At 42.6% G+C, this 22,385-nt stretch overlaps 1 protein-coding gene across 1 annotated transcript in view; it reads right to left on the bottom strand.

Annotated features, from left to right (window-relative positions):
* The window catches only part of LOC124803473 (clavesin-2), a 45,600-nt gene extending 27,503 nt beyond the window's left edge, over window positions 1-18,097 (bottom strand). Inside the window, exons 1-2 of the mRNA XM_047264664.1 lie at window positions 18,086-18,097; window positions 4,189-4,526 (exon numbers count right to left, since the gene is read on the bottom strand). Coding sequence (XP_047120620.1) covers window positions 4,189-4,526; window positions 18,086-18,097 — 350 coding nt within the window. The remainder of the gene's footprint in view (window positions 1-4,188; window positions 4,527-18,085) is intronic.
* Between the last annotated feature and the right edge of the window lie 4,288 nt (window positions 18,098-22,385).

Here is a 22,385-nt window from a genome sequence, read left to right as displayed (position 1 = left end):
GCATGCAGCTTTACTGTATGTTTAAATGATGGTGGCGTCCTCTTGGTACAATATTCTGGAGGTAAAATAGTGTCCCATTTGGATCTCCAGGTGTGACTACTCAGGAGGATGTTGTTGTCAGGAGAAATAAGACTGACATTCTATGGATAGGAGCGAGGAATGTGAGATGTATTAATCCAGCAGGTTGGATAGAAAATTTAAAAAAAGGAAATGGATAGGTTAAAGTTAGGCATAGCGAGAATTAGTGAAGTTCGGTGGCAGGAATAAAAAGACTTCTGGTCAGGTGAATTCAGGGTTATGAATACAAAATCAAATAGGGGTAATGCAGGAGTAGATTCAGTAATGAATAAAAAAAATAGGAGCTTGGGTAAGCTACTATGAACAGCACAGTGAACACATTATTGTTGCCATGATAGACACGAAGCCCATGCCTACCACAGTAATACAAGTTTATATGCCAACTAGATCAGATGATGAAGAGACTTAAGAAATGTATGATGTGATAAAAGAAATTATTCAGATAGTGAAGGGAGACAAAAATTTAATAGTTGTTGGGGACTGGAATTAAATAGTAAGAAAAGGAAGAGAAGGAAAAATAGAAAGTGAATATGGAGTGGGGGTAAGGAATGAAAGAAGAAGCCACCTGGTAGAATTTTGCACAGAGCATAACTTAATCACAACCAACACTTGGTTTAAGAATCATGAAAGACATTTGTACACAGGGAAGAGGCCTGGAGACACTGGAAGGTTTCAGATAGATTATATAATGGTAAGACAGATTTTGGAACCAGGTTTTAAATTGTAAGACATTTCCAGGAGCAGATGTGGACTCTGACCATAAGCTATTGGTTCCAAACTGCAGGTTAAAACTGAAGAAACTGCAAAAAGGTAGGAGTTTAAGGAGGTGGGTATTGGATAAACTGAAAGAACCAGAGGTTGTAGAGAGTTTCAGGGAGAGCATTGGGGAGCGATTTACAAGAATGAGGGAAGGAAATACAGTACAAGAAAAACAGGTAGCTTTGAGAGATGAAATAGTGAAGGCAGCAAAGGATCAAGTATACAGAAAGACGAGAGCTAGTAGACATCCTTGGGTAACAGAAGAGATATTGAATTTAATAGATGAAAGGAGAAAATATAGTAATGCTGTAAATGAAACAGGCAAAAAGGAATACAAACGTCTCAAAAATTAGATCAACAGAAAGTGCAAAATGGCTAAGCAGGGATGGCTGGAGGACAAATGTAAGGATGCAGAGGCAAATATCACCAGGGGTAGGATAGATGCTGCCTACAGCAAAATTAAAGAGAACTTTGGAGAAAAGAGAACTGCCTGTATGAATATCAACAGCTCATGTGGAAAACCGGTTCCAAGCAAAGAAGAGAAAGCATAAATGTGGAAGGAGTATATAGAGGCAATGTACTTGATGGTAATACTATAGAAGTGAAAGAGGACATACATGAAGATGAAATGGGAGATATGATACTGCGTGAAGAGTTTGACAGAGCACTGAAAGACCTAAGTCGAAACAAGGCCCCGGGAGTAGACAACATTCCATTAGAACTACTGACAGCCTTGGGAGAGCCAGTCCTGACAAAACTCTATCATCTGGTGAGCAAGATGTATGAGACAAGGGAAATTCCCTCAGACTTCAAGAAGAATATAATAATTCAAATCCCAAAGAAAGCAGGTGTTGACAGGTGTGAAAATTACCAAAATATCAGTTTGATAAGTCACGGCTGCAAAATACTAACGCGAATTCTTTACAGTTGAATGGAAAAACTGTTGGAGGCAGACTTCAGGGAAGATGAGTTTGGATTCTGTAAAAATGTTGGAACACGCGAGGCTATACTTAGCTTAGAAGATAGATTAAGGAAAGGCAAATCTACATTTCTAGCATTTGTAGTAAAGAAAGCTTTTGAAAATGTTGATATTTCTACATTTCTAGCATTTGTAGACTTAAAGAAAGCTTTTGACAATGTTGACTAGAATATTCCCTTTCAAATTCTGAAGGTGGCAGGTCAAATACAGGGAGCGAAAGGCTATTTACACTTTGTACAGAAACCAGATGCAGTTATAAGAGTCAAGGGGCATGAAAGGGAAGCAGTGGTTGAGAAGGGGGTAGTCTATCCCAGATGTTATTCAATCTGGTATTGAGCAAGCGAGGTTTGCTGATGATATTGTAATTCTGTCAGAGACAGCAAAGGATCTGGAAGAGCAGCTGAACAGAATGGACAGTGTCTTGAAAGGAGGATATAAGATGAACATCAACTATAGCAAAATGAGGATAAAGGCATGTAGTCAAATTAAATCAAGTGATGCAGAGGGAATCAGATTAGGAAATGAGGCATGTAAAGTAGTAAATGAGGTTTGCTATTTGGGAAGCAAAATAACTGATGATGGTCGAAGCATAGGGGATACAAAATGTAGACTGACTATGGCAAGGAAAGTGTATGTGAAGAAGAGAAATTTGCTAACATCAAGTATTGATTTAAGTGTCTGGAGGCCTTTTCTGAAAGTATTTGTGTGGAGTGTAGCCATGTATGGAAGTGAAACATGCATGATAAATAGTTTAGAGAAGAAGGAATAGAAGCTTTCAAAATGTGGCACTACAGAAGAATGCTGAAGATTAGATGGGTAGAACACGTAACTAATGAGGAAGTACTGAATAGAACTGGTGAGAAGAGAAGTTTGTGGCACAACTTGACTAGAAGAAGGGATCGGTTGGTAGGACATGGTCTGAGGCATCAAAGGATCACCAATTTAGTATTGGAGGGGAGCGTGGAGGGTAAAAATCATAGAGGGAGACCAAGGGATGAATACACTAAGCAGATTCAGAAGGATGTAGGTTGCAGTAGTTACTTGGAGATGAACAAGCTTGCACAAGATAGAGTAGCAGGGAGAGCTGCATCGAACCAGTCTCTGCACTGAGGACCACAACAACAAACAAGATAAAATAGACAAGCAAGTGAGAAGAGAATAGGGGAAGAAATGGGTGACCATCATGTATTGTGAAGGTAGAAATACAAGCAAAAAGGATCTTCTCCATCAGTACCAGCTTTCCTGCTCTCTAGAGGTGGAGGCTCAACCATTTTCTGTAGCTGGAGAAGTCGACTTGTTCTTCAATATCTAGGGGATATCAATAAAAAAGTTGTGATTTTGCTTCATGATAATATGAGGTTGCACAATACTAAAGCAATACAGGATGCTCTGTGTTCTTTTGAATGGCAGGTGTTGGATTGCCTGCCTTACAGTCCATAGTAATCACCTCGTGATTACCACATATTGGTTCGTCAGAGGATGCCATACAGGTTGGTCCATCAGCCTTCATCTTTTGTGAAAAGTTCTACAAAACTTGAGTTGTGTTTGGACAGTTCCCTGAGCAATGGAGGTGATCATTTGCAAGCTCTCTTGAAGCCTCAATATTATAACATTATTAATCTTAATTGCTGTAACATTTGTTTCTGAGTGAAGCATCTGTATTGCCTCAAACATGACCCCTTTATCTTCTGAAATGTTTGGTCTGGCACTGGTCCTGTGCTTTCCAGTCTAAAACCCTATTAAATAGCACCAGGACAATCACTAAGTTTAAACTTCTTTTCTCTGGTTTTTCCTTTGCTTTTGTCTCACATTTACATGGGATCAGCATGGTTACTATTGGATTTGGCATAGTTAATTAATGCATGGCCAGGTGCCCTTCCTGTCACCACCCCATTACCCCCACCCCTGGGAGGAATACATGTAGGAGTGTGTAAACATTTTCCAAATCTTTGAAAATCGTGTAACTGAAGCTCAGTACTTGGATACCAGCCTGGCATTCACCTAGTCAGATGTGGATAACCACCTAAAAACCACATGCAGGCTGGCCAGCACACCGGTCCTCTGCCAGGCAGATTCGACCTAGGGTCGGTGCAGCTGCCCAAATCTTGGAAATGGTATGCTAACAAGCACAGCTACCGGGTAGGTACCGCCAAAAAGTTTAATGTCCCAGTTTAACAAAAGAGATGGAAAGTGAGATGTTGGCACACAGTCTGGAGGTGCCAGACAAATTCCGGTGGCTGACACAGCTTTCATTAGTAAAGCTCAAATGGCAGCCTCCACATCACACGTCACCACCCTACTGTTTGTTACAGGCCACAGCAGCCCAATACAATGACTTTTGGTGATACCAGAGAGAAGTCCACTACACTCACCCACTGTCGAGTACATCGGACAGGTCGGGGTCGTCGACGTCGAGCCCACGGAACCAGTGGGGATAGAGCTGGCGCACAGTGAGGTAGCGCTCGAGCATGTCCTGCGCGAGCGGCACACTGAACTTCTTGGTGCGCAAGAAGCGCAACAGGAAGGGAGCATCAGTACGGCAGTTGCGGATGGCCGGGTGAGTGCGAAGCCAGGAGCGCATCTGCTGCAGGCCGTGGGCACGCACTGACGCGTCCTCGCGGAGCTCGCGTGCCGCTTCCTCCTGCAGCGCTGCTGGCAGAGTCACCTCATCCTCCTCCTCAGCTTTCACACCACAGTCTCCGTGGCCCATCTGCAACAAAGTTTCACGTCTGTGAACTCAGACATACTTTTACATATTGTGTTCCGTTCATTCATTCATTCACATATTCATTCATGTTATGTACAACCAATCCAGAAGGAGACACTGCAGGGATGTGCAGTGAGTCAAACTACATGTTAATACATGACAAAAACATCATAGAAACTGAAAGTGTATACTGTATTAACAATAAGCTGTCACTAAACTATCAATACTATTCATGTTTATGGCAATTAAATTTAATCATGTAAATCGGTAAGGACAGCCACCATAGCCGAATATTTAGTGTTGTAGCTATCAGTGTGGAAGTATCTGGGTTTGACTCCTGATACCTACAAAGATTTTTTTCTGGAGGTAGCATGATCTGGAACGAAGTCCACTTATCCCTTGAAAGGCCAAATCAGGAGATGCTCAAATAACGAAGCAGTGACATCATCAGGATTCGTGCACTGGCACTAAGGGCTGGAAAGGATTGGCAACACGCTGTTAACATGTCCCACGATCATAGACCACTCCTGATACTGCCTTGTTAGTACCAGTTGGTCAGTTGGAACAGGCCTAAGCCCTAATCTGTGACTGGTGCATCAATTTACTAAAACAGTAAGAAAGTTGCCACTTTAAAAAAGCTAATGCCTCTTCAGTGTTATGATACAACTGGTGTTTATTTGCTATTAGTACCTGAATATTTACTTGACAACAACAGCATTTTTCTAAACAAACGTTTTTTACAGCTATTAACACTGAGTCCTATTTATAGTACATTACTTGTCATAGAGCAGGCTTTGTAGTCAGGGCAGCCACAGCCTGGACATATCAATTTGAAGAGAAGCTTGCTTCAGCTTCAATTAATTTATTTATGCGAATGAAGAGTACAGAATTTTCAGCTGCACTACCAGTGCAACAAAATCAAGTAATGCTCCAATTCAGAAAAGAGGATGGGATAACTCTGCATTCATATTCATCAATTTTTTTTGACATCCACTGCTTAGCAAATAAAGTGCCGACTAACACTGGGTCGTCCCATTCTCTTTTCTTGACTGGAACATGACTTGATTTTATTGCACCTAGTGGTGCAGCTGAAATGCTGAAAAACCAGTTATGCCTATAAATGAAGGTCTTACAGCTCAAGTGGTCTTACCTTCAAAACAAAATTTGTCATACAGCTTTAAAGTCACCTGGTGTGGAGTAAGTACAACCATAAATCCAGGGTTTTAACCACCTGGCACACTGGTTACTGCAGAAGTCCAGAGTAATTTAAGATTTAGTGCAATAGGGGAGAGGCTGACTCCTGCATGTGTTTTCAATACATTATTTTATGACATTTTAACTGAGCACCACAACTCTGTAGCTGTATTTATGGTTGAGCCATCTAAACAGGGAGACTCCATTGGTTGCTCTGCTGTTTTCCTTGATCATGTCATCAGGAATCCAACTGTCTCAAGACTTTACTGCCTCTAATATTGAATTATATGCAGTCTTGCAGGCACTGGAGCAGATGAGATGTGTTTCGAGTACTAAATTCTTTGTCTGTTATGTCTCCCTCAGTGCCCTTCACTTTCTATAATGCTTCTGCCCTTGTTTTCAGTAAAAAATTCCCTGTCTGTTATGACTTCCTGAGTGCCCTTCACTCTCAAGAACGCTTGTACTCAGCAGATAAAGTGGTACAGAATTTTTAGGATGCTCTCTTCCATCTACAGAGGAGGGGGAAGGAGATGTCTTTCTGTTAGGTTCCAGGACACAAGGGTATTAAGGGGATTGAAAGGGTAGGTTCATAAGCCAAGGAGGCACATTACGATTCTCAGGTAATTCAGTGTGCCCCCCTCCCCCCCCCCCCCCCCCCCCCCCTGCACACTATCGCCTCACTGTCGAGGTGCAGGATCACACGTCGATGAGAATAAAGTGGCCGGGAGGAATTTTACACAGTGAGACTGTAGTGTATCTCCTCCTAGTCACGTGGGTGGAATGAGGCCCTCCTTACTCATCTTCGCATAGGCCACAGCCCTATGATGCACGGCTTCATGCTCCAGTGAGAGGACCCTTCAATGTGTGGTGGTTTTTGTGTAGAGATCAAGTTGGCCCCATTTTACTAGACTGTGTTTTAGTTTCAGACCTAATGGCGACAGCTCATTTGATGATAGATTTGTGCTCTATTTTAATTGACAATCAAATGAATGTGGTGTGACTTTTAAGTTTTTGTGAATTGTCTAACTTGCTTTCAAAAATTTTAGGACGATGTTTTCAATGTGAACCCAGGGTGGCCAGACCATCTGTGTTTTTTGTAATACACTCCTGGAAATGGAAAAAAGAACACATTGACACTGGTGTGTCAGACCCACCATACTTGCTCCGGACACTGCGAGAGGGCTGTACAACCAATGATCACACGCACGGCATAGCGGACACACCAGGAACCGCGGTGTTGGCCGTCGAATGGCGCTAGCTGCGCAGCATTTGTGCACCGCCGCCGTCAGTGTCAGACAGTTTGCCGTGGCATACGGAGCTCCATCGCAGTCTTTAACACTGGTAGCATGCAGCGACAGCGTGGACGTGAACCGTATGTGCAGTTGACGGACTTTGAGCGAGGGTGTATAGTGCGCATGCGGGAGGCCGGGTGGACTTACCGCCGAATTGCTCAACACGTGGGGTGTGAGGTCTCCACAGTACATCGATGTTGTCGCCAGTGGTCGGCAGAAGATGCACGTGCCCGTCGACCTGGGACCGGACCGCAGCGACGCACGGATGCACGCCAAGACCGTAGGATCCTACGCAATGCAGTAGGGGACCGCACCGCCACTTCCCAGCAAATTAGGGACACTGTTGCTCCTGGGGTATCGGCGAGGACCATTTGCAACCGTCTCCATGAAGCTGGGCTACGGTCCCGCACACCGTTAGGCCATCTTCCGCTCACGCCCCAACATCGTGCAGCCCGCCTCCAGTGGTGTCGCGACAGGCGTGAATGGAGGGACGAATGGAGACGTGTCGTCTTCAGCGATGAGAGTCACTTCTGCCTTGGTGCCAATGATGGTCGTATGCGTGTTTGGTGCCGTGCAGGTGAGCGCCACAATCAGGACTGCATACGACCGAGGCACACAGGGCCAACACCCGGCATCATGGTGTGGGGAGCGATCTCCTACACTGGCCGTACACCACTGGTGATCGTCGAGGGGACACTGAATAGTGCACGGTACATCCAAACCGTCATCGAACTCATCGTTCTACCATTCCTAGACCGGCAAGGGAACTTGCTGTTGCAACAGGACAATGCACGTCCGCATGTATCCCGTGCCACCCAACGTGCTCTAGAAGGTGTAAGTCAACTACCCTGGCCAGCAAGATCTCCGGATCTGTCCCCCATTGAGCATGTTTGGGACTGGATGAAGCGTCGTCTCACGCGGTCTGCACGTCCAGCACGAACGCTGGTCCAACTGAGGCGCCAGGTGGAAATGGCATGGCAAGCCGTTCCACAGGACTACATCCAGCATCTCTACGATCGTCTCCATGGGAGAATAGCAGCCTGCATTGCTGCGAAAGGTGGATATACACTGTACTAGTGCCGACATTGTGCATGCTCTGTTGCCTGTGTCTATGTGCCTGTGGTTCTGTCAGTGTGATCATGTGATGTATCTGACCCCAGGAATGTGTCAATAAAGTTTCCCCTTCCTGGGACAATGAATTCACGGTGTTCTTATTTCAATTTCCAGGAGTGTAGATCAGTCTTAAAACATCTGAACAATTTTAATGCTATCTTTCACAATTTGATCAAGCTGGTGAGCATGGGTGAGAATGGGGGAGGGTGAGTTTGATTTTATCTCAGATTTTGTTTGTGCCTATTTTCTTGCATTTCCTCTGTTTTTAACAACATTTGCCTCCATTAATTTCATATGTGTGCCAATAACCACACTGTTGAGCATTCCTAACACGAACTCCCCCCCCCCCCCCCCCTGGCCACCTCAGACACACACACACGCACGCATGTGCACACACACACACACACACACACACACACACACACACAACAAACATTGGTACTTGCCCTTTACTAACAGAACCTTTCAGTCTGTAAATTCAGATAATTTGTAAAAAAGACTAGCTAATGAGGTACGCTTTTAATTTTATTCCTTAACTGATAAGGACTCCAATTTCTTGGGCCTTTGTTCAATCCCTTGCCTCCAGAGTACGTAACTCCATGTATCACAGTTCAAAAAAATGGTTCAAATGGCTCTGAGCACTATGGGACTTAACATCTGAGGTCATCAGTCCCCTAGAACTTAGAACTACTTAAACCTAACTAACCTAAGGACATCACACACATCCATGCCCGAGGCAGGATTCGAACCTGCGACCGTAGCGGTCGCGCGGTTCCAGACTGAAGCGCCTTTAACCGCGTGGCCACACTGGCCGGCTATCACAGTTCAGTTGAAACTAATTTTTATTATCAGCAACACAAACCATTAAGCACTAAATGTATTGAAAAGTGAGGGTTAGAGTTCTGATATTTTCCAAAAAGCTTCTGCAACATGTACAGTTATTTTTGCACAACATTCTTACTGCTCACTTCTGGTGAACAAACAGCTTGTTTATTTTAAGTGCATTGCTCTAAAAGATAATTCCATGAGCAAAACAGGAATTAAAACATGCCAAATGAGCCAACACACTTGTCTTTAGGTAAGAACAGAGGGATAGACACTGATAAGAGCATAACTCGCTGAACTCAGCCAAGCGATTAGTTTATCTGTGTCTCAACTCCATTTTGACTTGTTATCCAGATAGACCCCAAGGAATTTTACACACAGTGCTTCATTCGGCATATGACCAATACTGTCCACTTGTGGTGCTAAAAGATCATTATTGCTTGTTTGTAAATACATGAGATGAGCCTTTCTGAGGATAAGGCTTAAAACTGTTAGTTGTGAACCCCTAGCAGCGCTGTTCAGCTGTCACATGATCTGTGTCTGCTAGGGCTGAGATTCAACCCTTTGTTAGTGCAGTTCTGTCGCCAGCAAACATTGTAGTTTTTGAACTGTCCATTAGAGTCAATCAAGGGTCATTTATGTAGGTCAGAAATGAGAGTGAGCCTCATACCAATCGCAGTGGCACACCGTATGTTATGTTCTCCCACTCTGAGGCTATTTTCACATGCACATACAGTCTATTAATGAGAGCCTCTGCTTCCTGTTATGGAGGCAATATTCCATCAGTGCACAAGGAATGCTGTTAATGTTTCCATCTGTGGAAGAGCAGCACTATTAATGGTATAATGCTTTAGTTTACTAAGTAGAATTTTTTGACCCACAGATTCAAGCACTTTAGCAAGGTCACAGAATATACTACCAGGACACTAATTCTTGTTTAGATCTACTAGCACTTCCATTCTGAGATCTTTCATTCCATTGTGTTTTGAGAATCACTTGTGAAAGCCAAAATGAGAGGCAGTTAACAACTTCTGCTCAGTTAAATGAGTCAGTATTTTATTGTAGGTCACATTCTCAAACATTTTTGAATAGAATGGCAGGAATGATATAGGCTAAGTCTGTAAGCAGAGGTGGTTTGTTTATCTCCACTTTTGGAGAGGTCAGGATATTTAAGTCTGTCAGAAAATACAGCCTAATCCACTGATTGATTACAAAGAGAGCTTGAAGGTAATCCTATCAAGGCAGCATGAGATTTTAAATATTCTGCAAGACACACCATCATAGCGGCAGAATTACTGCTCTTTAGTGCCCTGATGACTTCCATAAATCCCACCTGGAAGGGGAGCCTTCAGCTGTGTGAAACGAATCAGGTTACACACTGAAAGGTAGAACCAGTACCCACAAGCCTAACAAATAATGACATGTGTTTATCCTAAATTGGTCTCAGGCAGGTCATACAGACAATTTGCGATGTGCAATTGTGGGTGGGGGGGGGGGGGGGGGGATGGCACACCAAACCAGCACGCCGGAAAACAGTCAAGTGGCAACAGTGGCAGAGGTGAGGCTATCATTTGAGGCATGCAAGACTCCACTGAAGTGGAGCTTGATGTACAATAACGTTCATGTGGTACAATGGCAGTGCCACAAATGTTTAGAAATGGAGCCACCGATGTCTTGCACCACTGCTCCTATTCATAGTAAGTTTGAAGGCAACAGAACTGCTAAAGATCTACACCTACATCTACACTCTGCAAACCACGATGAGGTGCATGGCAGAGGGTATGTCCCATTGTACCTGTTGTTAGGGTTCCTTCATGTTCCATTCACATATGGAGGGTGGGAAGAATGACTGTTTGAATGCCTCAGTGCATGCAGTAAATTATCCTAATCTTATCCTCATGGTACCTGTGTGAGCAATATGTAGTGGGTTGTAGTATGTCCCTAGAGAAATCATTTAAAGCTGTTTCTTGAAACTTTGTTAAAAGATTTTCTCAGGATAGTTTACATCTGTCTTCAAGAGTCTCCCACTTTATATTCCTTCAGTATCTCTATGACACTCTCCCACGGATTAAACAAACCTGTGACCATTCATGCTACCTTCTCTGTTATGTTCTATATCATCTGCTAGTCCTATCTGGCAAGGGTCCCACACACTTGAGCAGTACACTAGGATCAGTCACAGAAGTGATTTGGGAGCAAACTCTTTTGTAGGCTAACTGCACTTCCCCAGCATTCTAGCGACAAACCGGAGGCTACCACCTACTTTACCCGCGACTGAACCTATGTGATCATTCCAATTTATATCCCTACAAAGTCTTACACCCAGGTATTTGTATGAGTTGGCCAACTCCAAAAGTGACTCATTGATTTTTTTTTTTTTTTTTTTTTTTTTTACAGTCATACGATAGTATGATTTTTCTTTTTGCGAGATTCAAACTTTTAGATTTCTGAACATTTAGAGCAATCTCTACATCATGTTGAAATCATATCAAGATTTGAATATTTATGTAGCTTTTCTCAGATAGTACTTCATTGTAGATAACTGAATATCTGCAAAAAGCCTGATTTTATTATTAATATTGTCTGAAAGGTCATTAATATACAACATGAACAGCAAGGGTCTCAACACACTTCCCTGGGACACACCCGAAGTTGTTTCTACATCTGACGCCGACTCTCCATCCAAAATAACATAGTGCAGCCTCCTTACCAAAAAAATCCTCAATGCAGTCACAAATTTCACTTGATACCACATATGGTCGTACTTTTGACAATAAGAGTAGGTGTGGTAGGCCTACTGAGTCAAATGCTTTTCAGAATTCAAGAAACACTGCATCCACCTGTTTGCCTTGGTCCAAAGCTTTCAGTATGTCATGTGAGAAAAGTTCTAGATCAAGATACCTCATTATGTTTGAGCACAGAATATGTTCTAAGATTCTACAACAAATCGATGTCAAGGATATTGGACAGTAGTTTTGTGGATCACTTTTACCACCCTTCTTGTAGATGGGTGTGACCTGTGCCTTCTTCCAATAACTGGGCACGGCTTTTTGTTCGAGGGATCTACAGTATATTATATGAGAAGAGGGCCTAACTCAACCACAAATTCAGTATTGAATCTGATAGTGATTCCACTGGAGTGTAGAGCTTTGTTCAATTTTATCGATTTCAGCTGTTTCTTAACGCCACTAACACTAATACTTATTTAATTCATCTTTTCAGTGGTACCAGGATTAAATTGGGGCAATTCCCCTGGGTTTTCCTTTGTAAAGGAACATTTGAAAAACGGAGTTAAGTATTTCAGCTTTTGGTTTGGTACCCTCAATTTCACTTCCTATCTCATTCACCAAGGGCAAGACACTAATTTTGGTGTCAGTAACAGCCTTTACGTATGTCCATAATTTCTTTGGATTTTGTGATACTGATACTTTTGGATTTCCTACAGCTATCGTTATCTGGATTGGATGGAGAGTCACCTACACTAAAAACCATTGTGTGCACCCCACACACAGTCAGCTACCTCTGATGTGTAGTGCACATCTCACCTATTTAGGGGGACCCTATAGTTCTCAACACTATAGCGCGATTCCAGGAAGTCGCAGCCTAGCTTGTCACAGAACCTTCAAAGTCTCTGGTTCAGTCCTTTCACTCGACTCAGAACCAAAGGAGAAAGGTGGTGCTGTAATTTATATAGACAGTAAAATCATTTATAAATCTTTAGATCTAAGTAAGTATTGTGTAGATCAACATTTCGAAGTTTGCGGGACTAAAATTTCTGCAAAGGACATGTTACTTACTGTGCTTGCAATTTACAGAGCTCCAGCAGGGAAGTTTTGCATCTTTATGAATAAGTTAGAATCTCTTTTGACCAAATTGTTCTCTAAAACTAGAAATTTAATAATTGTAGGTGACTTTAATGTCAACTTCTTAACTGATAACAACCTCAAAACTGACCTGGACCACTTAATGAATTCTTACAACTTGGCTGCGATGGTTACCTGGCCCACTAGAGTTACAGAAAATTGCAAGAGCCTTCTAGATAATATTTTCATTGACAAGAATTGAGTCAACAGTGCTAGTGTGAGCAAAGTAATTTATGGCCTGTCTGACCATGATGGACAACTTCTGAAAGTAAATAACATCAGTTTGTGCAATAAAATCTCCCACACCTATAGGTCCTATAGATGTATAAACACTGAAACTGTGTCTGCCTTTAACGACTATTTGTCACAGATAGATTGGGAGCCAGTGTACAGCACATCAGATGTTAATGATAAATTTAACCTTTTTTTAAATGAATTTATATCTGTATTTGAAATGGCTTTCCCAAAAAAAACTGTCAGAAAGAACAATGAGGTTTCTTCCAGTAAACCATGGATTACTGGAGGTATAAAAATTTCTTGCAGGACTAAGAGGGAGTTACATGCCTCACTAAGAGTATCAAATGATCCCCTTGAAAGGTCTCATTTTAAGTTATATTGTAAAATTTTAAAAAGGGTGATAAACAAATCCAAGAGCCTGTATATTAAGTCTGAAATTGATAAATCTGAGAACAAAATAAAAGCAGTTTGGAATGTTATAAAGAGAGAGTGTGGCAAGAGTAACAAGAATGTTAATACCACAGAGATAAGCTATAAGGATGAGGTTATTCATAATCCTGTAACAGTTTCCAACATATTCAACAATCACTTCATAACTGCAGCAGAACAAGTAGGTTGTAACGGTTCCTTAAATGCTGCTACGCATTTATTACACAGAGCTAACCCTAACACGTATGACCCAATTTGTATTGCCCCAGTTACTATTACTGAAGTTAAAAATACCATCAAGGCCTTAAAAAATAAAAATTCCACTGGTATTGACAACATTTCACCAAAAATACTGAAGCATTGTAGTGACCACATATGTCAAGTCCTGTGTCACATTTTTAATGAGTCTATCCAGCAAGGTGTTGTCCCAGAGAGATTAAAGCTTGCCGTTGTGAAACCACTTTTCAAGAAGGGTGACAAAACTAATTTATCTAACTACCGTCCAATATCACTACTAAGTAGTTTCTCAAAAGTATTAGAGAAACTAATGTATACAAGAATTGTAGAACATCTTAACAGCCACAACATACTCAACAGAAACCAGTTTGGTTTCCAAAAAGGTAGATCAACTGAGCAGGCTATTTTTTCTCTCACAAATGAAATTTTAGAGTCAATAAATAATAAAATGTCACCTGTTGGAGTTTTTTGTGACTTGTCTAAGGCCTTTGACTGTGTGGACCACAACATTCTCTTACATAAGGCTAATTTTTATGGCTTGCGAGGTAGCATTGGTAGATGGATAGAATCATATCTGCAAAACAGAAAACAGAAGGTGATAATTAATGGTGCCAATGATAGTCCCATTTCTTCTGATTGGGGCACATTAAAGTGTGGTGTGCCTCAGGGGTCCATCCTAGGACCTTTGCTTTTCCTTATCTTCATCAATGATCTCCCACTTTGCACAGACACCGAGTGTAAATTTACTCTTTTTGCCGATGACACCACTATTCTGCTTGAAAGTCGAACTAACAGTGACCTAGAAAATAAATGTAATGCTGTACTCGTTGACATCCTACACTGGTTTAAGTGCAACGGACTAACTCTAAACATTCAGAAAACTCAGTATATGCAATTTCACACATCTCAACAAGAAAATGAAGTATGCCACTTAAACTGTGGTAACCAAAATATACTACACTGTGAATCATCTAAGTTCTTGGGCATTCTAATTGATGGCAAGCTGAACTGGTCTGAGCATATCTTAGACCTACATAGAAGGCTCAGTGTGGCAACTTATGCTCTGCGTGTAATCACCCCCATTGGTGATGAGGACGCTACTAAAGCTGCCTACTTTGGTTATTTTCATTCTATCATGTCGTATGGCATAATATTTTGGGGCAACAAGCCTTTAGCCAAAAAAATATTTACTGCACAGAAGAGAGCTGTTAGAATCATGAGTGGTGTTCATCCAAGATATTCTTGCAGAAGTCTGTTTCATAAGTTACAAATATTAACACTTACCTCTCAATTCATATTTTCTTTGATGATTTTTGTTTCTAACAACCTATCTCTTTTTAAAACTAATAGTGAATGTCATGATCATAATACTAGGTCTAAAAATGATCTACACAGGGATCTGAAACATTTAAGTCTTGTTCAGAAAGGTGTTCATTATTCAGCCACAAAAATTTTCAACTCCCTTCCATCAGGTATTAAAGATCACATTAATGTCTTACCTACTTTTAAATGTAAATTGAGAGAATACCTAATGGTAAATTCCTTCTATTCTCTTGATGAGTATCTACAGATAAAGCAATGATTTTTTATACTGATAAAAATTTGTTTGCTATAGATCACATTAACTGTTTAATTTGGAAAATGTACTATATTTCCTTTTTAGGTATTGTTTTATATTACTTGAGCTATACCTTTGATTTGATTTTAACCTACAAACTTATTCATAATCTTATGGTACATTTTTGTCATTTTATATATGTGTATTATATCTGTTGTATGTAATCATGACTCATTCCACATCCTTGTGATTTATCACAATACGGATTAATGGAATACGAAATAAATAAATAAATAAAAAAAATAAAAGGGCCACAATCAGTTCTGGGGACAATGCTGCAAATTGTGAGCTTCACTGAAACTCCACGTGCAAGGCCGATCTTATCAACCTCCTTTGCCAGTCACTGCAATGACCCCGGACTGATCTCGGAGCCCAGCTGACAGACACCATTTGTTCCAACGTGCGATACGATCTGCAGTTGGTTGCACGCTGTTCCCTCAATGGCTGCCAGAATAGCCACTTCAGCATGCCGAATGAGGCTCCCAGGCATACACACTGAGTGCCCCTGGAGTCCTTTCCTGTCCCTTGCTGCCATTTCTCATCATTCGCCGCTCCTTTGAACTGCTGACGGTTAATAGGCCCTACTCTTTAGCATCTGCTTCCTCCTGACACCGGACAAAACGGGTTTCCCCAAAACAGGTGAAGTGAGTCCCACTGGGTCAGTTTCAGCTTCAGTGAAAGACAACACCTCAGACTTGTTGATTAGGGGGATCTATACAACACCCTGAGTCTTTCATGGTCCTTGTCCAACCTGTACAGGACGCATAGGTCTACCATTGACACATCACTCGTAGTCAAGTGGACGGGTAATGACAGATCCTGTTCTTTCTGCAGAGGAGACAGGGTCCACTGGAGTGGATAGCGCGTGAGGTACCTTTGGTACAGGCATCACAGGTAGCCCACTCTAGGGAGCTCTTCCAACACAACGATTCACAGCAGCTGTCAATTGTTTGACAGTAGTCTAGGGCGATTTCCAGCTGCTTACGAGCGTCAACCAACTCACCTCGTGTCTGAGAACCGCGCAGTGACGCTGCATTTTGGCTGGTGCAATGTATAACAAGCCAGTGAACAAATAACTTTAAATTAAACCTGATCATTATCTTTGAATGTGGAGAGCTAAAAAGTTGCAAATTTCCTGTAAAGATTGAAGCAGATACATAAAACGAGATTTTTATTAAGGCAACACAAAAACCTGTGGTAAAAATTACTAGTTTCCTAATATGTTTTGAAGTTAATTATAGTTATTAGCTAACTCCAACACTGGATTAATTTACGATAAATTCAGTTAGTATATAGGCATGCTCCTCTTAGGGCAAAACTACATGTAACACACAACATTAGATGGTAAATCTGCTACAGTAACTAAATCACAAATCCCGGTTTGCTACAAATTGCTCGTAGATTACACAAAGGGCAATGGCAGCTTCCGCAAATTCTCAAAAACGCACGTTTACTCGTGTTGACATTCAATGAAATTCAGGAGTGATGTATACTTTGGCTGAACTGTAAACTTGCTACGAATTAAATTACATATCCAATATACTCGTACCACTAACTTACAAAAATATAATTTTGTAAGCGCCCGAAAATTCTGAAACTAACCTATTTTTCAAGCAATTGTGCAATGAAATTAGACAAACATTGTTTTGAACGAGGATAGAGGCGTACTGTTCTTAAAAATTTAAAAGAGCACAATTTACTTTAAGCCTACAATTGACCATAACGTGAACAGTAAAATATACGAATATAGAACTTTAAATCGAACACAATGTTGTACAAGCGGTCTCACACAAGGAAAAACTTCTAAGTTGTCTTTTGTTTATAAATAAACGTGTGTATTGCACGGATTTTCCACTTGGCTGATTCTGTGCACACTTTTACACTGGTGCGCCGAATCAGAACACTGCAACGTAAGTTTATCTCGAGCAAAATCGCTAAAATGTGCAGCACCAACAAAGCACATAGTCTACCCGCTACAGCTAACAATGCTGGAACACAAGATGTGGTCGATCACAAGCAGTGTCAGCCTGTGTTGAGTACTGGATTGTGACAATGTTTCGTGTGATCATTATGAAAATCAGTGAATGCAGGAGCATTCGAAAGGGATTTTGTCAGTCAAGTGAAAGACACATTATTAAATGTAGAAAGTAGAATTGTACATTCCATGACTGTTAGACGCGATGAATGCAAATGACTCAAATCAAAAGATTGAATACTGTGTATGGTTTGGGGACACAGTTTTCTAGGAAGAGGAATGTGTAGGGAAATTTGCGTGATTTCGAGAGGAACAATTCAAACTTAAAAGAACTGAGAACTGTCACATTTGTGTCTGTTGGGCGCTTGGAGATCTTCACGCTCATGTGGACAAGGCAGTGAGCCTGCTGGGGCTCAATCTGCGACACAGTCTCCCCTGGGTTAGTTTGACTGGTCCTCTGTTCTCTGAGAGTCCCATATTTCGTCAGCTGTATCTTGAAATGCTTCAGACGATGATTTTGCCCTCCTGCAAACGCTGTGTAGGGATGAAATATTTTACATGGAACGAGATGAAGCCTTCCTCACTACCATTCAAATGACACGCTACGCAGACTGTGAGTAGATTGATAAGTTTCTATTGAGTAGCCAATTCATGTCTCGATTACATACCTATGGACTTCTACCTGTGCGGAACCATCAAGGATGACGTATATCTACAAAACTACAATTAACAAGCTATGTGAAAACTATAGTATCATGTGTTGCAGTTACAGCACATACATTGACAGCCATAGTTCAATCTGTTGTGGAATACAATGGCATTTTTTAGTAACTACTGGTGTTCATTTTGAACATATAACGTAACTACCTCTGTCTGCCAGAAATTGCAGCTTGTAACATGTGTCAGGTACAAACATTCTTTTCAACGGGTTTCATTTTCTGTCACGACATGATCTACAAGTTCAATTTGTCGTTTTCGTACGCAAAATATGACAAATCCTTATGGATTTACTTTTGAAGTAGGGTTTGGATCAATAATCAGTTACGCATGTGATCCTAATGCAGCGAGAAAGGCAACTACTAGCGTTGTTGTTTTATTATTTTTATTTACATTTTCTAATTACACAATACGATACTTATTTTATTTTACAGGATTCACGTTCATAATTCGAAGTTATCGTAAGAAGTACATAAATTTTTAAAAGGTGCAAGTATTATTTATATTTACTCAAATCTTTTCTTCGAATTGCATTATCTTCGTATTTTATTATCTTCGTATTGTATTATCTTCATATTGTATTATCTTTGTCTTGTCTGCGGGTTTTCTGCTGGTGGTAATGTAATTGTGGGTAGCAACTAACAGCCAGTTAAATGGAAGCACAATTCCTACACAAGTGGTGTGGGAATATCTCCTGCGAAGATATGACTATACTCTTTTGCTTAACAGTCCAGTAATGTACCTTCTTAAATCAGAGGAGGTTGTACCTGATGACACTCACAGGTAAGTACAAGATTTTAACCAGCTCCAAATTGCTGAAGATCTACTCTCTGGTCTCGTGTTTAAATTTGATGTTTCACCGGAGCATAACGTATCAGGTGCCGGGAGGAGCTGCTTCGGTGTTCAAGTTAAACTACGGGATTCACATTCGCGAAGATGACTGTTCAAATTCCGGTACATGCTTGCGGACTTAAAAGTTTCCGTGGTTTTCCTAAAAATTAAGGCAAATGTCGGGATGGCTTCTCAGAAAGGGACACTGCGCTTTCCCTTTTCCTGCCAACTCGATCGTGTTTCCATCCCTGATGATCTCGCTGTCGATGGGACGTGAAACCCCGATCTTCCTTCCTTCCTTCGCTTCTGGCGGCAGATTTGATGAAGTCCGAGATCAATCTGCGCGCCTACGTGGTCCAGGAGGACCTCTGCAGCAGGCGGCACGCTTCAGAGTGCTTCCCAAGTGCGCACACATTTGCTACGCTCCCCCCTACCACCACCCCCTCCAATCCCCCACCCGCCCCCACTCAACCGACTTTGAGGGTTCCTCTCATACTGTTTCCTTACCAACTTCACCGTAAGTATCTGACGGGTGTAACTGAGGTCTGAGGTCGGACGAGTTTCATGAATTCAAGACGCTAAAACTGGATTAGAAATGGGATGAAGCAACTGCGAACCCATTTCAGCGAGGAGTGGCACTGTTTTCAGTATTTGGTCTCCTTTTCTTTTCGCTGGAAAACAAAGTTGGTCACAAAGCATTTGTCAAAACCATATTTGAATACTCTCTCTGTACCAGAACGCACAGCTTCTGTGAAGGTGGTTTCACTGTACTAGTACTTTATCAGCAGAAATATGTACTTTGAATTGCATCTATATGGGTAAAAAAATTTATTTCTGTCAAATTACTTACGGGTGAAAATTTACTACAAAAGCAAGAATTTACTGTGCAGAAAGCTGACTTTATTGTGTAGACAGTCAAACGTGGCAGTTTTAGGTTGGGGATGTTATGAACTATGGCTGCATTAGATACCAGATGGCAGACCCTTCCTATACTTTAAGATACTGCCTAACTCAACAAGTAATTGCACGGTAGCTGCTACCAAATAGACTGCATACTTCGCTTTGCTTCTTGCTGTGTATGGTGTTCATTTTCTTTCTTTACAGTCGTAGTGACGAAGAGAACAAACCTGGTCCACCACGAGGTTCGAGTACGACTCTAACGACACCAGGAAAGACTGACCATCCATTCTGATTTTGCAGAAGGACGAGTCACGGGTGTGAACTGACAGCCCTGTGAGGGGGCGGTGGGAGTTGTTCCTCGTAACGGTCGCTTCCCCATGGCAGTCTACTGCCTCCGTTCACGCAAAGCCGAGGGCGTCCGCTGTGACAGGCAGACCAGCGGTGAGTGAGGGAGTGTCGGCCCACGATGACCCCAAGACCTCTGTCTGCAAGTACTCCGCACGCCCATCTGCCGTCCCGTGCCGGCTCTGCACGCGGCCTCTGCAGCCTACAGTCTGCACCGCACGTGTCCGGCAGTCGCGCAATCCTCGGCTCCCTGGTCTGGCCCAGAGTCTGAGAAAGCGGGGAACTAAATGTCCGTGGCTTGCTAGCTGATAACCGACCCACAGAAAGGACCAGAGAACCCGTCCACCACCACCACGTGTCACAAGAGCGTCATCCCCGCCACACTGCTGCGAAGACAGTGAGTGGTGCTCTTCGTGTGGTCACAATTTCCAGGCTGCGAGAGTGCTGCGTTCCTCATTCACGACTGTATCATACAGTTCACTGACAGTTTTGTGGCCGGTACCTAATTAAAGGTATTTTTGTCTAACATGTAAACGCCGTAAACATTCAAAGGAAGCTGTCGCTATTCCAGGACCGATTTGCAAACATTTTTTTTCCACACAATCAACTTGTCAATTTTGTCGGCCTCCCTTCCCATTCCCTTTTATTTCCTACACGTTCACGGGAGTTTTCCCTAGTAATTGAGATATGCGCAGTCTAAAAATGTTGCAGTTGTGTGCCGCCCTCAGCTTGGCGCCACGAGCGGCCGCTGTTGTGATACGTCCCGTATAGACATGCTACAGTGTGTGGTGCCTCTGGCAACTCGGCGCCCGGAGCGGTGGCTTGTGTCACTCGTGCTTTAAACCGGTCCTGCACCAGTCTGAAAAACTACTCACACTACTAAGTGCGCGAGCGAGGTAGTTGCACACATGCCGTACCTTCCATCGGGCATGTTCTCTCTTACACCAGTGGTATCTGGATTTTTTTTTTTTACCGAGCGAGGTGGCGCAGTGGTAAGCAGACTGGAATCGCATTCGCGAGGACGACGGTTCAAACCGTTGTCCGGCCATGCAAGTTTAGGTTCTCGCGATTTCTCTAAATTGGTGCAGGCAAATGCCTGGATGCTTGCTTCGAAAGAGCACTGCCGATTTCCTTCCCTGCCCTTGGCACAGTCCGAGCTTGTGGTCGGTTTCTAATGACCTCGATGTCGAGGGGACGTTAAACCAAATCTTCCTTTTTTCCTTTTGATTTTCGCCCCACCTAAATTCTATCACTCCTGCAAACTGTGGAACGGCAAAGGCTTCGCGTCTCCTGCTGTAGCTAGCGACTGTTCTCCCGTCGAATACTGTGCGAACGCCAGCCGGTGTGGCCGAGCGGTTCTAGGCGCTACAGTCTGGAACCGCGTGACCGCTACGGTCGCAGGTTCGAATCCTGCCTCGGGCATGGATGTGTGTGACGTCCTTAGGTTAGTTAGGTTTAAGTAGTTCTAAGTTCTAGGGGCTGATGACCACAGATGTTACGTCCCATAGTGCTCAGAGCCATTTGAACCATTTTTTTACTGTGCGAACTTATTTTCACCCTTCTCCTTTACCTACAGCAAACCTGACACCACCTACCGAATCGTTTAATCCGTCGCTACTAGCCCTCCTACTGTGCTAGCACATCCCCCTCACACGATCAACATGCTGGCACAAGGCAACTTTAGCCACCTCGCTCTATCTGAAGATAATATGCAGCATGCGGTCAGGGCAACCTTGTAGAGGGAACAGAATACACCCCTTCATCCTCATGTCGGGGCTCTCTCCAGCAGCTAGGTTTGTCTCCTCATCCGCACGATTTCGGCCACACATCCTTTTTGAACGACTCTCCCGGAAAAGTCATCAACTCCTGCTGCTCCCTTATTTCTTAAAAGCAACAAATCTTAGTTCCCACTGACTGTTGTTCTCTGACCGTGTTAAATTCGTACACCAACATTACCACATCAGTGGACGACATCAGTTTCATGTTATGTAACCATAAAAAAGGCTTTTTCATGAATTCGAGAAACTCGTCACTATGTTAACTTACACGATTTATGTATTTATGTATAACTTTCAACGGTTCTTTTTGAAATACTACGTATTTTTAAATCCTTGTTGGTGAAGAGCAGATGCGTTACCCTCGGCAGCTCAGGCCCCCTCTCTTCGCGTCGAGGTTAAAAGACGACAGTGAACGGAAAAATGCAACGCGTCCGTCGCGCCCCGCCTGAGAACACGGGCCCACCAGTGTGGAGCGCAAAGCTGCGAGCCCGCAGCACTCCCCAGCACG

This window comes from Schistocerca piceifrons, chromosome 6, assembly GCF_021461385.2.
Source record: "Schistocerca piceifrons isolate TAMUIC-IGC-003096 chromosome 6, iqSchPice1.1, whole genome shotgun sequence".
NCBI lineage: Eukaryota > Metazoa > Arthropoda > Insecta > Orthoptera > Acrididae > Schistocerca > Schistocerca piceifrons.
The sequence above is the reverse complement of the archived record's forward strand: the minus strand, read 5'-3'. Positions and strand labels throughout refer to the sequence as shown.